Source organism: Magnolia sinica, unplaced genomic scaffold, assembly GCF_029962835.1.
Source record: "Magnolia sinica isolate HGM2019 unplaced genomic scaffold, MsV1 ctg59, whole genome shotgun sequence".
Classification (NCBI taxonomy): domain Eukaryota; kingdom Viridiplantae; phylum Streptophyta; class Magnoliopsida; order Magnoliales; family Magnoliaceae; genus Magnolia; species Magnolia sinica.
In genome coordinates, this window is record NW_026682857.1 from 4,428 (window position 1) to 24,345 (window position 19,918).

Here is a 19,918-nt window from a genome sequence, read left to right on the forward strand (position 1 = left end):
GGATTGGCTATTGACTGGTTGAGAAGTGACGTCACCAATTTTTGTGCCCCCACCATGATATATGTTTTGTATCCACGCCATCCATCCATCTTGAGAGATCATTTTAGGGTAATATACAAAGAATGAGTCACATCCAAAGCTCCTGTCCTATGGTCTACTTGAGGATTGGAAATGATTCAATTTTGGTCTCAACCATTAAAATGCGCTTGAAAAACAGATGGATGGCATGGATAGACTACATCCAACCCAACAGAGTTTACTTAGTACGCAATTCTATTTCCTCTCTGTGGTGGGAATTGGACTGCACCAAGGTAGCGTGCGGGATAGTTCCTACGAGGCCATCTCTCTCTCTCTCTCTCTCTCTCTCTCTCTCTCTCTCTCTATATATATATATATATATATATATATATATATATATATATAAAGCAATCCACGACGTATCAAATGCTTGATTGGACCTATTTTTTGAAAACAATCTCAACCATCCATATTAAAGGTCTCACAGAAAAGGATTACAATCCCTAGAAGTTAACTTCTTGGGCATAAAAACCTTGGGTTAGAAGATAACCATCAAACAAGAAAACATCTTTATTCTTTCATCCTACTTTTATTACATTTTGGTTTTTATCACCAATTCCAGAAATATGTATTCTATATAAACATGGAATCCACACACTGAACTGTGTACACATCATAACAAGAAAAACACCTCCGTTTGATTATTTTCATACAATAGACACACACAGCAATGTTCTTGCCACTACATGCCCACAACCTCATTGATTTTCATACACCCAATTATACCTTTAGATCCATCAGTTGACGAAATGAAAGTGCATGAAATGGCTCTAGAGAGAAAGAAGGCCCACCAACAGATAGCTCCTGGGCCACATGGTGCATGGTTGGCCGAGAGTTAGGATCCGGCCGAATGCATGCGAGCGCCATGGACACTGCAAATATGACTTCGTGTGCAACCTCCGCCGTCGGATTGGAGAGACGTTGGTCCAACATATCCTTTACCAGTGGATCATCTCTATTTGGTGATGACAAGGAGGAGATGAGTTGCCCAGGATGCCTTCCAATCATCACTTCAAGTGCCACAACACCAAAGCTATAGACGTCGCATTTCTCAGTCACCCTCATTGTATAGGCAAGCTCTACATGATAGAAGATTGTTCAATCATATTCTTTATTCTTTGCTAATCATCAGTAGATAAACTCTTTCTCTACCTAAGAAGTAAAGGAAACAACCAACAAACGCACTCAAGAGTATCTAAGGTTTTGAGTCTGTACTAGTGAGGCCCATAGTTCCAGGATCCAAACCATTGACATGGTGGGCCCCAATTTGGATGGCTCACGCATTGGCAATTCTCTAATTGGAAATCCTAACCATTTTAGTGGCCAACGGATAGATGATCAAGAAAAAAAAGGCAATTGCGAACATTCAACAAAAAAGACTATAGATTCAATGGTTAGGATTTTCCAATCTAGAAACTTCTTTTGTTGTGTGGGGCATTCATTGTGTGAGACATCACATGGACAGTCTGGATCTTAGAGCCGTGGAACCCTTACACAACAGGGAAAGCCCAAGCTCATGCTATAGGATCTCTTGGTATGGAGCATTTCACGATGCCACATTTCCTGGGAAGCGGATTGTGTACCGAGTAACTCAGTAACGGTAGCGTACTGAGTAAACTCTGTGGGGTCCACTGTTATTTATTTAATCTATCCATTCCGATTCATCCATTTTAAAAGATAATCTTAGGGCTTGAGCCCAAAACAGAAGCATATCAAAATCTCAAGTGGCCTACACCACAGTAAACAGTGTGATTGAACCTCTACCATTGAAAATTTCTTAGAGGCCACAGAAGTTTTTTTTATTATCAAACTGATGTTTGTGTTTTCTCTTCATCCATGTCTCTGTCATATTATGAACAGGTTGGATGACAAATAAAAATCATGTGGACCCTAGGAAGGTTTCAACCGTGGAAATCATTATTCCACATTGTTTCCCGTGGTATGGTCACTTGAGCTTTGGATATACTTCAATTTCGGGCTTAACCCCTAAATTTAGTCGGAAAAATGGATGGACAGTGTGGATAAACGACATACATTCACAGTGGGCTCAACTAAGTTTACTCAATATGATAAAAGCATACTGGGTAACTCAGATTTACTAGCATGGGCTAGAAGACATGAGCTTTTTCAATCATTTATTAACCACCCGTTGTTCATCCATCTAAACTTGGTATGCATGTAAATCAATCCAGACCATCTGGAAACATAACCCATGTTGTAGATAGAGAAGATCCCAGAAATAACACTTATGGAGGGATTCTATCCAACCGATTGGTGGCGAACAAATGTACAGTTAAAAATGGTCAATGCCAGAAATTTAATAGCTAATAAGATGTGGTGAAAGTTTCTTAAGATTTTCAAATATGAATTTTCTCATATTCTAGTTGCCTTAGAATATTGCCCCATTTGACAATAGTGGGGTAACTAATGCACAAATTTTATAGTAAATAATTTAAACAAAAAATAGAAAATATTAAGAAAATTACAGGCTAATTTATTATAAAACTATTCAGTGTTGAGAATATATTAGTGACTAACCTGGAGCGATGTATCCACAAGTGCCTGCAAGCGTAGTCCAATTGGACGAATCAGGGATCAGCAATCGTGCAGTGCCAAAATCAGAAACACTAGCCTCAAGTTCTGAATTCAGCAGAACATTGTTGCTTGATAGGTCTCGATGGACAATTGGTAGGGTGCAATCATGGTGCATGTAAGATAAAGCATAGGCCACACCTTTAATAATCTTCACCCTTAGAGTCCAGTCCAATTGTGCAGCTCCTTCATCATTGCTTAGGATACTTGCCAAGCTTCCCCTTTCCATGTACTCGTAAACGAGAAATGAGCATCGGAAATGGCAACAAAAGCCATAAAGCTTCACTATGTTGCGATGGCGGATTTCGGTTAATGCTTGTATCTCATTTCTAAAGCTTCTTTGATCAGATTGATCCCCTCCTTCGAGTGGGTGAAGTTTCTTCACAGCTACTACCTGACCCATTGGTAGATTTGCTTTGTAAACTTTTCCATACCCTCCAATTCCAATGCAGTATTTGTCGTCAAAACCCTCTGTTGCCTCCACGATGTCTTCAAACACAGCAATCCCATCATAATTCCATATTGAAAATGGATTTCCGCTGCTTCTCTCAAGAACCCCTTTCTTTATATTTCTTCTTCTTTGATAATAAATGTAAGAAATGCCAATGATTACAAATAAAAGAAAGAAGGCCACTGAGACAGGAAGAATAATGAGGATCACAACTCTGTGACCTTTCATCACATCACTACGATTGATTGAAGAGGCATTGCAAAGTCGCAAACCTTGCACTTCACCACATAAGCCTTTATTATTTATGAATGCCTTTGCAGGAGCCTTCTGAAAGCTTTTGCTGTTGGGAAGAGGACCTTCCAAAGCATTGAATGAAAAATCAATGGATTGCAAACTGAACATCCCTTCAAAAGAAGGTGGAATGGAGCCTGACAGCATGTTGTGGGAGAGGTTTAACTTTTCCAGCCGAATCAATTTCGTGAATTGTGGTGATATCTGTCCATTGAGGGAGTTATGACTTAGATCTAGTAAATCCTGTAGGTATACTAGGTTACCGATCTGAAAAGGAATGCTTCCATTAAAAACATTTTTGCTCAATTTCAGATATTGGAGTTTGAAGCAATCACCTAATTGAGGTGGTATTGGACCACTTAGGTGATTCATTGACAAGTCAAGAACCTCCAAATTGGATAGTTTTCCAATCTCTTGGGGTATCTGACCAGAAAGCTGGTTTTCATTTAAAGTTAAGTTGAACAAAGAAGTCAGCCTCCCAAATTCCTTTGGAATCTCGCCCACCAGATGGTTTGAAGAAAGACCAAGCACACTTAGCTGAGTCAACTGCCCTATCTCAGGAGGAATTCTACCGGTAATCATGTTCCCGGATAATTGTAGCTTTGTCAAATTTTGGCATTCTCCCCAATTTGGTGAGAGTTCACCAAACAACATGTTGTCACTGATGTCCATGAATATGAGATGCGGGTATACACCAAAGACTTCTGATACATTTGCAGCAAGTCGATTTCCATTAAGTCGCACTCTTATTAAGCTAGTGCAATTTCTGATGCTTTTTGGGATCTCACCAGTGAAATGGTTGCCATAAGCACTGAAGACTTGAAGAGATCCGCCCTGGCATAACTGAGGAAAATAGCCAGAGAGGCTGTTGCCACCCAAGTAGAGTTTAGAAAGATTTGTCATGTTCCTCATTTCTTGAGGCAACGAACCAGATAATTGACAGTAAATAGCGGACAATACGGTAAGCTTGGTTAACTTTCCTAAAGTAGGAGGGATAGAACCTGTAAGAATGTTATAGGACAGATCAAGATTGTTGAGATTCATTAAATTCCCAAATTGTGGAGGAATTGAACCAGAAATTTGATTGCCGTGGAGATTCAAAATTGTAAGGTTTCTCAAATTACCTAAAACAGGAGGGATCGGACCAGTCAGACTGTTTAGACTCAATGCTAGCATATTGAGACTCATTAAATTCCCGAGTTCCAGAGGAATAGAACTAGAAATTTGATTTCGAAAGAGGAAGAGGGCTGTCAGCTTTGTCAAGTTCCCTGAAGTGGAAGGGATAGAACCTGTTAGAATGTTATCAGACAGATCAAGATTATCGAGATTCATTAAATTCCCAAATTTTGGATGAATTGAACCAGAAATTTGATTCCTGTAGAGGAACAACCGTGTAAGGTTTCTCAAATTACCCAAAGCAGGAGGAATTGAACCAGTCAGATTGTTACGGTACAATGCTAAAATATTGAGACTCATTAAATTCCCGAGTTCCGGAGGAATAGAACCAGAAATTTGATTTTGAATGAGGCCGAGGACTGTCAGCTTTGTCAAGTTCCCTAAAGTGGAAGGGATAGAACCTGTTAGAATGTTACCGGACAGTTCAAGAATGTTGAGATTCATTAAATTCCCAAATTGTGGAGGAATTGAACCAGAAATTTGATTGCTGTAGAGGAACAACAGTGTAAGGTTTCTCAAATTACCCAAAGCAGGAGGAATTGGACCGGTCAGATTGTTCTGGAACAATGACAACTGAACCAGCTCTTTTAGATTCCCAATTTGTGGAGGAATGGAGCCAGAGAATCGATTTTGGTACAGGTTCAAGATGGAAAGCTTTGACAAGTTCCCTAAAGTGGAAGGGATGGAACCATCTAGATGGTTAATGGACAAATCTAGCTCATTCAAATTCCCAAGATTCCCTATATCTAGGGGTATTGATCCACTTATACTATTTGCAGACAGGTCGAGGGACATGAGTTTATAAAGAGCGCCAATATGAGCTGGGATGGTACCAGTGAGAGTGTTGCCACTGAGATTGAGATGAAGGAGGTTTGGAAATGAGGGGAAGCTCAAGTTTTCGAGCTTACCTTGCAAGCCTGCACTCGGTAGGCTTATCTCGGTTACACTTCCAAGGCTGTTGCATGAGATCCCAGTCCATTTGCATGGAGATAGGGTGTTGGTGCTGGCATTAGTAGCAGGAAGTGACCATGAGTGGAGAGCTTGTGCTGGTGAGAGGCTGGCTTTCCATTTCAGGAGAGCCTCTGCTTCTGGCAGTCCTGCTGTTGCAGATGATATTGTTGCATGGGAAGAAGAAAGAAAGGGTAGGAAAAAGAGGAGAAAAGCGAGGAAGAGAGATTTATGTATGGCCATGGCTGTTGTTGCTTATGGTCTGTTACAAACTTACCATGGATATGTATTTATAGGAAAAGGTTGATACAGATAGCTTCAATTGCGCTGCCCATCTTATTTTTACGACTGAAAAAAAAAAAAAAAAGTATTAACTTATTGTATACATTATTTTAACGGTTTGGATGACGACCGTGCAGTTGCACAGAGAATTAATGTCTAACAGAGCATTCTGGTTTTCTGATTTTCTATTTTCACATCAGTGCTGATGTCACATATGTTCCTAACGCTGATATATGGTTTATATGCCATCTAATCCATTCATCTGATGTTCCTGTCTGAATGAAAAAATTACCCAAAATTGGCAGTACTCCAAAACTAAGGTGGGCCATACCAAGTAAAAGAGCGGTTGATACACCCGATGGACGGCGTGGATTTCATCCACGACTAGGTCGTCTTACCCACGTTAAAAAAAAAAACTACCCTGGTAAGTACCAACGCCAGGTACGCAAGCGTCTCTATAAGAAATTGGCGACGGGCGGCAACCAGCCGTACCGTTAAAGCCAGTATGGACAAGTCAACATAGCACGATCTGGTGCCCCGTGGCAGCATGAATGGTTCCCATAATAAAATATACTCACGTTCCTGCATTCCCAATTCAATTCGTGTTATTTTGATTTTTGCTAAATTTATAACTGTACGACCCATTTATGGCCCATTTACATTTTTAAGCCCACTTCTTTTTATCTCGGGAGAATAATCCTCATGTGTACGGACGATTGGCCAAAGTTCGAAAATGTCCTTGCTTTTTTGGAAATGTGATGGTTTTCCCATGGCTACGGATTATAACCATAGCTAGAACCGCTACCCTTACTTTTTCGATATGTCCTTCAATATGCATTGAAGATATTTCAATATGTATCGATGGTATTTCCATATGATCAAAAAAGATCCAGAACTGTCCAGCAAGTTTGCCTCAAAAATCCTACAATTTTCGATGCACATCGAAGAGCATTTAATATGCATTGAAGCTGGTTTGCCCCATGGCCATGGATTATAGCCGTAGCAATAACTGTAGTCCATAAGAGTCTATGTAATTTATTTTATTTATTCAATTTCTTTTTTTACATAGAGAACTTTATTTTACCTATAATTTTCTCTAATACATATTTATATAAATATGTATATATAAGCGTATAAATTTTTTTCTCACTTTTTTTCATTTCATTTCTTTCTTTATTTAACAAGAATATTTTCTAAACCAAATTAGTTACTTGACGTAGCTTAGCTATATGATTTTGGTGTAGGAGAAGCTATTTTATCCAACCAACTTGGTTATTTTCCAAGATTTCATAGGGTCAATAGTCGAAAATCCATTTCATTCACTTCACGATCAATTTCAATTAGTTTGCGGTCAATTTCATTCATTTCATTTACTTCGCAATCAAATCCATGCATTTCACGGTCAATTCCGGCGATTCCCCTTCACTTCACGGTCAATTCCATACATTTCATAGTCAATTCCCTTTACTTCACGATCAATTCAATGCGTTTCACGGTCAATTCCCTTCATTTCACGGTCAATTCAGGTGATTCCCCTTCACCTCACGGTCAATTCCATGCATTTCACGATCAATTCCGTTTACTTCACGGTCAATTCAATGCATTTCGTGGTCAATTCCCTTCATTTCACGGTCAATTCCATGCATTCCACAGTCAATTCCAGCGATTCCCCTTCACTTCACGGTCAAATGCATGGAATTGACCGTGAACTGAAGGGGAATCGTTGAAATTGACTATAAAATGCATGGAATTGACCGTGAAATGAAGGGAATTGACCGTGAAATGCATTGAATTGACCGTGAAGTAAAGGGAATTGATCGTGAAATGCATGGAATTGACTGTGAAGTGAAGGAGAATCGCCAGAATTGATAGTGAAATGCATGGAATTGACCGTGAAATGCACGAAATTGACCGTGAAGTGAAGGGAATTAACCGTGAAATGCATGGAATTGACCATGAAGTGAAGGGGAATCGTCGGGATTGACCGTGAAATGCATGGAATTGATCGCGAAGTAAATGAAATGAATGAAATTGACCGCAAACTGATTGAAATTGACCGCGAAGTGAATGAAATGGATTTTCGACCATTGACCTAATGGAATCTTGGAAAATAACCAAGTTGGTTGGATAAAGTAGCTTCTCCTACCACAAAATCATATAGGGTACATCAAGTAACTAATTTTGGTTTAGAAGATATTCTTGTTAAATAAATAAAGAAAGAAATGCAAAAAAGAGAGAAAATTTTTTTATATGCTTGTATATACATATTTATATAAATATGTATTAGAGAAAATTGTAGGTAGAATAAAGTTCTCCATGTAAAAATAAAAAAATAAAAAAAAATGCATAGATTTTTACGGACTACAGTCTTAGCTACGGTTATAATCCGTAGCCATAGGGAAAATACCTTCGATACATATCGAATACGCTTCGATGTATATCGAAAATTGCAGGATTTTTTACGCAAACTTGCTGGACAGTTCTGGACCTTTTTCGATCGTATCAAAAGAACTTTGATACATAGCAAAGGACATATCGAAAATGCATGGGCTATGGTAATGGCTACGGTTATAATCTGTAGCCATAGGTTCCTGGCTTTTTGTTTTTTTACCTTGTTGTAATCCCCATCGCTTTTTGTGGGTCGTATTATGAGGTATGTGTTATATCCAAACTGTCCATCTATTTGGCGAACTCATATTAAGGCTTGAGATGAAATATAAGACAGATCTAGCTATCAAGTGGACCACACTGTAAAAGGCAGTGGAGGATTGAACGTCTACCATTGAAACCCTTTTAGGGGTCACATAAGTTTTGGATCATTATGAAATTTGTTTTTCCTCTTCATCCAGGTCATAAGATGGAAAATAAATGTTATGGTGGGCCCTACAAAATTTTTAACAGTGAAAATCAATTTTCCCGCTGCTCTTTGTGGTGTGGTCTAATTGATCTTTGGATATGATTTTTTTTTTTTGATAATACTCCGAAATGATCTCGAAATATGGATAAACGTTGTGGATATAATAAATACATAACTGTGGGGCCCATGTAACTTTGATCTCTTTTGAACCGTTCGCACAACTCGGAGTTCGGGGAGCGTCAGCGCTCGTCTTTGCACACTAGCCAATCTACTTCCGAAAGGAAGGTAGGGGTATTTTGGTCCGGTGAAAATTCACCCGTACGGGCTTATTCTTGAGAGGTAAAAAGAAGTGGACTCACAAATGTAAATGGGCCATAAATGGGTCGTACAGTTGTAAATTTCTTTTGATTTTTCCACCTTCCCGTTGGCTTCTTGTCTGTGTACTTTTATACGTGGACGTTGCAACGTAGGACTCGGTATGAGGGTGACGTGGCACGATCAACACCTTCCACATGTTGACATGTGGTAGCATGTGCCACTCTCTATGCACATGGTTGTACAGTTGGCGAATCAACACCACGACTCTTGTGGGCCCTTCTTTGGATGCCTCGCGAACGCACATTTCATCGGCTAGCATGTGAACATCACGCAAATTGACAAATATTAACCATTTGATCCATGGCCTTTAATACGGACGGTCAATATTGTTTACAGAGAAAAAAAGTCTTAGGGCCCTTGATTGCATGTATTTATGAAGAATTACTTTTGTTAGGTAACTGTAACAATCCCACCGTGGCTTTTATATAAAACATAAGGCTATAGAGAAATAAGGCTAAGATGGATGGAATCAATCCCATTCATGCGATTTTTGCATGATTTCCTTAGGTGACCACCTCCTGTTAGATGCTCTGGCCCAAAGGGCATTCCCGTCCCTTCGATCAAGTGGTTCGGTGTATAAAATAAATGAATGGCTAATGCGATCAATGTATGACTAAAACAAATACAGCTAATGCAAATGGCCCGAGTTCAGTATAGACCGTAAAGATTATTTGCAGACAGATCGAGGGATGTGAGTTTGTAAAGAGTGCCGATATGAGCTGGGATGGTTCCAGTGAGAGTGTTGCCACTGAGATTGAGATGAATGAGGTTTGGAAATGAGGGGAAGCTCAAGTTATCGAGCTTACCTTGGAAGCCCGCACCTGGTAAGCTTATCTCTGTTATACACTTCCAAGGCTGTTGCATGAGATCCCAATCCATTTGCATGGAGATACAGTGTTGGTGCTGGCATTAGTAGCAGGAAGTGACCATGAGTGGAGAGCTTGTGCTGGTGAGAGGCTGGCTATTCATTTTAGGAGAGCCTCTTTTGGCAGTCCTGCTGTTGTAGATGATATTGTTGTTAGAATTTTTAAGTGTTTCTTGTATACAACGAGGGATAGAAGAAAATGATAACGAAACGATCAGATCTATCGGGTTCAAGACTCAACTTGAATAGTCAATTTCTCAAGACAGATTTGCTGTCTTTTTTCTGGAAGTTCCAGCAAGTGCAAACGAAGGAAATCTGCAAATTGTCTTCGAGATACAATGAACTCTCAATCCGATTTTCAACACGAAAATTTGCACGTTTAAGTGTTGAACATATCTCTATTTTTAACATCAATATGCCTTAAGACGTTAAGAAAAAACTCAACAAGAAATCAGATTGAGAGTAATTGCACAGAAGATGATATACTCTTAAGGATTAAGAGTATCTACTTCTCGATTATAGTATCCAGGATTTATATCAATTGAACGGTTATAGATTTCTTCCTAAAGATGTGCTAAATTGCCTCTTTAAGAAATTTATACCCATTCACAGCAAATAATTGTCTTTCATGAAAGGACATGACTCTTTGTCATATGACAGTTATTTCTTTACCCATTCAAACAGAAGCAGTTATCCAACAGGAAAAACTGTATCCACATAAGCGACACATGGCATAGGTACTACATATACAATCATGTCACAATTACTCTCAATCGACAAAAAAAAGAAGATAATAAAACATCAGGGTACCATGGCCCAAAAAGTTTGAATCGAGTGCAAAAAAAGACTAAGGCTCTTTAGACAATGCGAACGTGCGAAGTGCTAAGTGCGCCTAATAAAGCACCCAAGCAGCCCTACAGCTCACGCCGCGCGCGTGTGCACGAATGGTGCTTCGCACCGTCCTTGAGCAGATTTGAACCCTGGTTGCATAAGCAAAAACCCTTTCTCTTACTGACTAGCTATATTCACTATTTATGGAAAGTTTAAATAATTAATATATTTATTTACTTTCTAAAAATAACTTTTATTTTAAAATTTTATTTTTATTCTGAAAAACACAACAATCACCCATAATTTCAAAAATAAAATCAGATTCTGGAACGAATGACATATCAGTATAAATAGGTGCATAAGTAAAGGTATCTTTTGGATTTGAACCTTTACTTTAGTGCATACGTATTAAAGTTATGCCAGGTACTTAGTGACCCATTAGTCTTAAACTAAGGACCTTATATAACTCACTGGACACATAACACACATCTATTCATATATAACTGGAGATCTAAAAGTTCACACATTTCTGAACTTGTGCGTATCCTTATTTCATGAGTTTTCTAGAGATAATCCCAATCTCTTCAAAAGCGGCCTCAATTCTTTACTCATATAGTTAGATCTACAAAGATGATTCTTCTTCATCTCATCAAAGTCTGCTTATAGATCTACTAAGAGTTAATACTTAGCCTCTTATGATATGCAGAAACCAAACACTAGACTTTTAGGAATGAGACTCAAATTTTCTTTTTCTAGTGTATGTTTCAGTCACTTACTTGACTTGTTTGTCTCTTTGAACCTAACTTATATTTCAAAACATAGGTGGGGTTGCCATCAAGAGTGAAAGTTATATCTTTATGGATCTTAGTCCCATTCCTTTAGTAGTTCTCTTTATTTGATCTCTTGATAAACCTTTTTGTCAAGGGATCTGCTAAGTTTATGATAGATTTAACATATTCTACTATGATTACTGCATCTCTGAGCAATCTTTTAACAAAGTTATGCCTTAGACCTACATTTCTAGACTTACCATTATAAGTCTTACTCATAGCACGACAAAGAGTAGTCTGATTATCACAAAAGATAGATATGGCAGGAGTATGTTTTGGCCAATACGGGATTTTCAACAGTAGGTATCTTAGCCATTCACATTCTTTACAAGTAGCGCCAAGTACAATAAACTCACTTTCCATTATAGAGTGAGATATGTACGTTTGTTTCTTAGATGCCCATGATATTGCTCCTCCTTCAAGAGTGAATATCCAGCCACTTGTAGATTTAGATTCTATGCTATCTGCATACTAGCTTGCATCGCTGTACCCTTCAAGTATAGCGGGATATGATTTATAACGCAGTCTATAATCTATGGTTCCTCTTAGATACTTTAAAACTCTCGAAATAGCATTCCAGTGTATTTGTCCTGGATTACTGGTATACCTGCTTAGCATTCGTATCGTGAATGTTATATCAGGTCTAGTGCAATTCATTGCATACATTAAACTCCCTATAACACTCGCATATTCTTGTTGTGCTTTACATCTGCCAGTATTTTTAACCAATTTAATACTTGGATCAAATGGGGTTGACACCGGTTTATCATCATAATGATTAAACTTCTTTAACACTTTCTCTAGGTAACGAGATTGTGTTAAGGCTATTCCATCATTAAGATTATAAATCTTAATACCTAATATTACATCGGCTTTACCCATATCCTTCATGTTAAAGTTGGTACTTAGAAACTTTTTTGTTTTTTTCACAAAGTTCTCATTTGGTATAAATATTAGTATATCATCTACATATAGACAGATAATGATTTGACATTTAATATATATGCACTTATCTGCTTGGTTTACTCTAAAACTATTAGATTGTACTACTTGATCAAACTTCTCATGCCATTGCTTAGGAGCTTGCTTGAGCCCGTAAAGGGATTTGACCAGTTTACACACTTTCTTCTCTTGCCTAGGTTGAACAAAACCTTCAAGTTATTCCATATAGACTTCCTTATCTAGATCATTATTTAAGAATGTTGTTTTGACATCCATTTGATGAATTACTAGGTGGTGAATTGCTGCAAGAGCAATCAAAGTCCTAATGGTAGATACACAAGCAACAGGAGCATATGTAACGAAAAAATCGATACATTCCTTTTGTTTAAATTTTTTGGTTACTAAGCGAGCTTTAAACTTATTTATGGTTTCATCAGGATTGAACTTTCTTTTAAAAATCCACTTACATCCTATAGGCTTTGAACCTAGTGGAAGATCGACCAAAAACCAAGTGTTATTTGAGACTATGGAATCCATTTTATCGTCTATGGCTTCCCTCCAAAACTGTGCATCAGGAGATGAGAGAGCTTCACTAAGTGTTGATGGATCACTTTTAATACTTAGTGATAGAGTAATCTCCTTTCATGTTTCATTTATATTCCCTTTTATAAGGAACATATAGAAATCTGGGTCAAAAGATATTTCTTTTCTTGCCTTTTTTGATCTCCTTGGTTCATTTCCTTCTGGATGAGTGTTAGATTTATCATGAAAGCTATTAGTTTCTTCGTTCATTGGTTCTATTATATTTTCATCTACTTGCCTTTTTATATGATTATTCATATAGTCTTTGTATACTGTATTTTAAAAAAATATAACATCCCTAGACTCTATAATAATATTTTTATCAGTAAAAGTAGATTGTTCCAAAATCAAAAATCTATATACGGAACTATTAATCCCATAACTCACAAAGGCACACCTGATTCCTTTAGGACCTAATTTTACTCTCTTAAGATCAATAATCCTGACTTCTGTTATACTTCCCCATACTTTGTAGTAATGAAGATATGGTTTCTTTTTTTTTTTTCCACAATTCATATGGGGAGATATCTAATTTTTTATGTGGGATAACATTTAAAATACGGTTTGCTGTTAATAATGTTCCTGACTTCTATTATACTTCCCCATACATTGTAGTAATGAAGATATGGTTTTTTTTTTTTCCACAATTCATATGGGGAGATATCCAATTTTTTATGTGCGATAGCATTTAAAATACGGCTTGCTGTTAATAATGTTCCCCTCCCCCCTCCCCCTCAACAAATTCAGTGGTAATCCAAAATTTAATATCATACAATTGATCATCTCAATTAATGTCCTATTTTTGCGTTCTGTCAGGCCATTTTGTTGGGGTGTGTAAGGTACCATAAATTCATGGCATATACCATTTGATTCACAAAATTCATTGAATTCATTAGAAGAGTACTCACCCCCTCTATCATTTCTGAGGGCTTTATGTAAGTATTATATTTTCTAGCTCCTATAATTGTCAAATTTTGTAGTGCCAAAACCTCTTGGAATCTGTATCTTGTGTAGCGCATCTACATATTCAAGACTGTGCATCTCATGTACAAGAACAAAGGTCTTTACCTCAAGAACTTCAAATGCAAGATTACATGTTCAAGTACAACATCAAGTGTTAATTCAATCTTTCAAGCTTCAATAGTTTAAGTTTTCAAAGCTTCGTCCAAGTCAGGACAAATTTCTTTACTTTGAACCTCAAGCTCAAGCTTCAATGTGTTTCAAATTCAAGCTTCAAAAAGTCTCAAGATCAAGCTTCATCATATGTCAAGATCTCAAGCTTCGTGATCTTCAAAGAACAAATATCAACTGAAGCAAAAGAAGATTCAATATTCATACATCATTTATAAGGTATGAATGACCCTAGATTGACCATAAGATAGGTCATTTTGAATACATAATTTGATTGAGTCATTTTATAAGTGCATAGTCTATTTTTCGACTAGTCTTAGACTATGTTCGACTAGTCCTAGCACTGGCTCGACCAGTCAAAGAAATCATCGACCAGTCCTGAATTTGTTACTAATTTTTAAAATTTTTTGTTATTGCCTCGACCAGTCCTGGAGACTGCTCGACTAGTCGAGTGAACAGTGCTCGACCAGTCCTGTAGGCTCGACTCAAAGTCCAGCAACTAAAAAAGAGTCCCACATGACCAGTCGTGGATAGGACTCGCCCAGTCATGGAGGCCACTCGACTGGTTGAGCAGGCCCTTCTACCAGTCGTGGAATAGTCTGATCTTATCGTACCCAAATTTTTAAAAGTTTGTTGGTCCTTCGACCAGTCGAGCCAACCTCTGGGCTAGTCAAAGGAGCGATTTCTGCACTTATAAATAGATCATGATTTTCAGAGTTTGATATCTAATTCAAACAAAATCAAGACACCGCTCTAAGAGATAAGTTAGTGATATTCTTAAGTTATTTAGTGCTCATTTAATATTCTCTTTAATTAGCTTTTTGCATTTGATTTTGTATTCTGCATTCCAATTTTATTTGAAAGAGGGATTAAAGTATTCTCATTTCTTGGAATCAAAATCAAATCAAGCTAACCTAAGGTGATTTAAATTAAAATCTATTTAGAACTTAGAACCATTTTATAAGTGAGTGTGGACATTGAACTTCTACGTAGAACTTGTACTCCGAATTGGTTCTACCGGGCTATATCAAAGGAGAATATCCAGATAAGTATTTTACAGTTTTGTAAATTCATTCTTTTGGTTTCATTGAGATTGTGCCAGAAAATTTTTTTTATTTTTGTTTGTCTGAGGTGATCCAGAAAATTCAGAGTGTGGGGTTTTTGAATTGTGTAAGCCCACTTGAAAGACACAATTGTGAGGGTTTTAGGTGAACCTTGAAAAGCCTATTTCATAGTGAACGCTAATATCTACTGTGTGAGGATATTAGGAGTGAAGTAGTTGTGTGGCTGTTTTGCTAAACAGTTGGTGTACACACAAGCGAACCGCTATAATTTCTGGTCTTGTGGTGATTGATTGATTGATTATTTCATTTTGTGGATGTTGAAATTTTCTTTTATGCATTTGTGGAGAATGTTGTAATTTCTTTTATACAAGTATGGGAATGTCGTAATAGCTTAGTTATTTCCTTTGCTATTTATTTCTTTATTCATCTGTATTAGTTTGAGTTTTTAATACACAGACCGTTTTAGGAATTAGGTTGTCCTACCATAAACCATTGGTTTTTGGTGTAAGGTTGTCCTTAGAACAACATCTGTATCAACCTCTCAATACTTGTACACTTGAGGTTGTTTTGCATTTCTGCATTGTGGGATTGTTTAGTGATATCTTTATTTATATTTGTTTAAATTTTACTTTCATTTTTTAATTTGGCATATTCCTATTCAACCCCCCCCCCCGGGACTCTAAGCTCAGCCTTTTCACTTTAATCTTTACATTCAACTGATTTTCCACTTCGGCCTTATAAAGCTTAAATTTTTCAAAGGCTTCATCTTTAAATTTCATTAAGTATACATAGAAAAATCTAGTGAAATCATCAATAAATGTAATAAAATACATTTTTACTCCACGAATTAAGGTATTATTTAAATTACAGTATCGGAATGAATTAACTCCAAGGATTGTGATTTTCTCATGCCAGTCCCAAATGATTTTCTGGTTATTTTAGAATGGGCACACAAATCACATTTCTCTTATTATTGAATTTCATATTTTGGTATAAGTCCTAGGATCATCCTTCTTTTCATTGAATGATAGTTAAAATGACTTAGTCTAGCATGCTATAAAGATATAAAATTCACTATATAAACGGAAACATCATTATTATTATTAATATTCAATTTAATCATACTATTACAAGAATATCATTTGCCTACAAACATACCATTCTTGGTGATAACCAACTTATTAGACTCAATCACTATTTTGAATCCTCTCTTATTGAGAAGATTGCTTGACACTAGATTTTTAGACATGTCAGGTACATGCAATACATTTGTTAATGTCAGTCTTTTGCTTGATGTAAAATGAAGCTCGACTGTTCCTTTTCCAACAATGTTCACACGGACGTTATTAACCATCTTCACTTCTTGTCCAGTTGTAATACCTTAATAGGTCTTGAAGATGTTTCCGTCCTTCGATATGTGAATGGTTGCACCAGTATCTAGCCACCATTTACCATCGGATATTACAAGTTGGTCTTCTGTAAGCATTGTTACAAGTTAGTCTTCTACCATGTTAGCCTGAGCTTTCAATTGTTTCTTCCTTTGTCGACATTCCTTTATGTAGTGTTCAGGCTTATTGCAGAAGTGACACTTGCCCTTTTTCTTAAACTCTGTATCTTTTTTTGGGGGAAAAGATTTAGAGTTCTGAATTTTTGGCTCACCATCTTTTACTATATTTGCTTTAGAATGATTTTTCGAAGCACTTTCTTTCTTGTCTCGGTTTCTAGACTCTTCTTCTATACGAAGATGTCGTTGAAGCCCTTCAAGATTGTATTTCCTCTCATCATGTTTCAGTTTCTTTTTATAATCAAACCATGATGAGTAATTTTACAATTACCACACCGACCAGGAATTCTTCAGGAAGATCTATACCACCAATCTTCAATTCATCAACAAAGTTCTGTAGTTCGGTTACTTGGGAGAGAATTGGCTGATCATTTTTAAACTTAAAGTGGACATAATTGTCGATCAGAAATTTCTGAGTACTGACCTCTTCAGTTTTATATTTTTTATCCAATTTTGTCCACAAATCTTTAGCAGATGATATTTTATGGTATGAATTATAGATAGAATTAAAGAGGGCATTTAGGATATGACCTTTGCATAGAAAACCACCCTCCTTCCTTTTCTTCCGTTCTTCCTTCACTTAATTTGAGTCCTCTTCTTTTGGATCGGGTAGAGAAGACAGATCATTATCTAGAATGTAGGATAATTTGAGAGTATTTAGAAAAAAAAGCATCTTTTGTTGTCATCTTGAGAAGAATTGACCGTCGAAATGATCCATTCGTACAAAGTCTTGGTTCATAACTTGAATGGAATGAATTGCCTCCATTGTGAAAAGATAATAAATCTATCTTGAATGTTAGAATTTTTAAGTGTTTCTTGTACACAACGGAGGATAGAAGAAAATGATAATGAAACGATCAGATCTATCGGGTTTAAGGCTCGACTTGAATAGTCAATTTCTCAAGACAGATTTGTTGTATTTTTTCTGGAAGTTCCAGCAAGTGCAAACGAAGGAAATCTGCAAATTGTCTTCAGGATACAATGAACTCTCAATCCGATTTTCAACACAAAAGTATGTACATTTAAGTGTTGAGCAGATCTCTAGTTTTGACACCGATATGCCTTAAGACGTTCAGAAAAAGCTCAGCAAGAGATTAGATCGAGAGTAATTGCCCAGAAGATGATATAATCTTAAAGATTAAGAGTGTCTACTTCTGGATTATAGTATTCAGGATTTATATCAATTAAAAGGTTATGGATTTCTTCCTGAAGAGGTGCTAAAGTGCCTCTTCAAGAAATCCATACCCATTCATAACAAATAATTGCCTTTCATGAAAGGACATGACTCTTTGTCATATGACAGTTATTTCTGTACCCATTCAGACAGAAGCAGTTATCCAACAGGAAAAACTGCATCCACATAAGTGACACATGGCATAGGTGCCACATGTACAATCATGTCACAATTACTCTGAATCAACAAAAAAAAGGTAATAAAACATCAGATTACCATGGCCCAAAAAGTTTGAATCGAGTGCCAAAAAAGACTGAGGTTCTCTAGACGATGCGAACATGCAAAGTGCTAAGTGCGTCTAATAAAGTGCCTAAGCAACCCTACAGCCCACGTTGCGCGTGCGTGCGCGGACGGTGGGAACCGTCCTTGAGGAGATTTGAACCCTGGTTACATAAGCAAAAACCCCTTCTCTTACTGACTGGCTATACACATTATTTATGGAAAGTTTAAATAATTAATATATTTATTTACTTTCTAAAAATAACTTTTATTTTTAAAATTTTTTTTATTCTAAAAAACACAACAATCCCCCATAATTTCAAAAATAAAATTCGATTCTAGAACGAATGGCATTTCAATATAAATACATGCATAAGTAAAGGTATCTTTTGGATTTGAACCTTGACTTTAGTGTATACGTATCAAAGTTATATCAGGTACTTAGTGACCCATTAGTCTTGAACTAAGGACCTTATATAACTCACCGGACACATAACACATATCTATTCATATATAACTAGATATCTAAAATTTCACACATTTTTGGCCTTGTGCGTATCCTTATTTCATGAGTATTCTAGATACGATCTCAATCTCTTCAAAAGCGGCCTCACTTCTCTACTTATATAAGTAGACCTATCAAAGATGATTCTGCTTCATCTCAGCAAAGTCTGCTTATAGATCTATTAAGAGTTAATACTCAGCCTCTTATGATATGCAGAAACCAAACACTAGACTTTTAGGAATAAGACTCAAATTTTCTTTTTGTAGTATATGTTTCAGTCACATACTTGACTTATTTGTCCCTTTGAACTTAGCTTATATTTCAAAACATAGGTGGGGTTGCCATCAAGAGTAAAAGTTATATCTTTATGGATCTTAGTCACATTCCTTTAATGGTTCTCTTTTTTTGATCTCTTGATAAACCTTTTGTCAAGGGATCTGCTAAGTTCAGGATGGATTTAACATATTCCACTATGATTACTCCATCTCTGAGCAATCCTTTAACAAAGTTATGCCTTATACCTACATTTCTAGACTTATCATTGTAAGTCTTACTCATAGCACGACAAAGAGTAACCTGGCTATCACAAAAGATAGATATGGCAGGAGTAGGTTTTAGCCAATACGGGATTTCTAACAGTAGGTATCTTAGTCATTCACCTTCTTTACAAGCAGCTCCAAGTACAATAAACTCACTTTCCATTGTAGAGTGAGATATGCACGTTTATTTCTTATATGCACATGATATTGCTCCTCCTCCAAGAGTGAATATCCAACCACCTGTAGATTTAGATTCTATGCTATCTGCATTCCAGCTTCCATCGTTGTACCCTTCAAGTACAGCGGGATATGATTTATAATGCAGTTCATAGTCTATGGTTCTTCTTAGATACTTTAAAACTCTCGAAATCGCATTCCAGTATACTTGTCCTGGATTACTGGTATACCTGCTTAGCATTCCTACTGTAAATGCTATATCGGGTCTAGTATAATTCATTGCATACATTAAAATCCTAATAACACTCGCATATTCTTGTTGTGCTTTACATCTACCAATATTTTTAACACCGATTTACTATTATAATGATTAAACTTTTTT

The 19,918-nt window shown here is 36.8% G+C and overlaps 2 protein-coding genes across 2 annotated transcripts in view; both read right to left on the reverse strand.

Annotated features, from left to right (window-relative positions):
* Positions 1–770: 770 nt before the first annotated feature.
* LOC131236383 (MDIS1-interacting receptor like kinase 2-like) lies at positions 771–4,187 on the reverse strand. The gene is made up of 2 exons (XM_058233499.1): positions 2,617–4,187; positions 771–1,157 (listed from the first exon to the last, which is right to left on the reverse strand). Exons 1-2 carry the CDS (start codon positions 4,082–4,084, stop codon positions 799–801), a joined length of 1,827 nt encoding a protein of 608 aa, XP_058089482.1. The 5' UTR covers positions 4,085–4,187; the 3' UTR covers positions 771–798.
* Positions 4,162–19,918, reverse strand: part of LOC131236385 (probable leucine-rich repeat receptor-like protein kinase At1g35710) — a 54,086-nt gene continuing 38,329 nt past the window's right edge. The window contains exons 2-4 of the mRNA XM_058233502.1: positions 4,537–4,989; positions 4,342–4,413; positions 4,162–4,277 (exon numbers count right to left, since the gene is read on the reverse strand). Coding sequence (XP_058089485.1) covers positions 4,162–4,277; positions 4,342–4,413; positions 4,537–4,989 — 641 coding nt within the window. The remainder of the gene's footprint in view (positions 4,278–4,341; positions 4,414–4,536; positions 4,990–19,918) is intronic.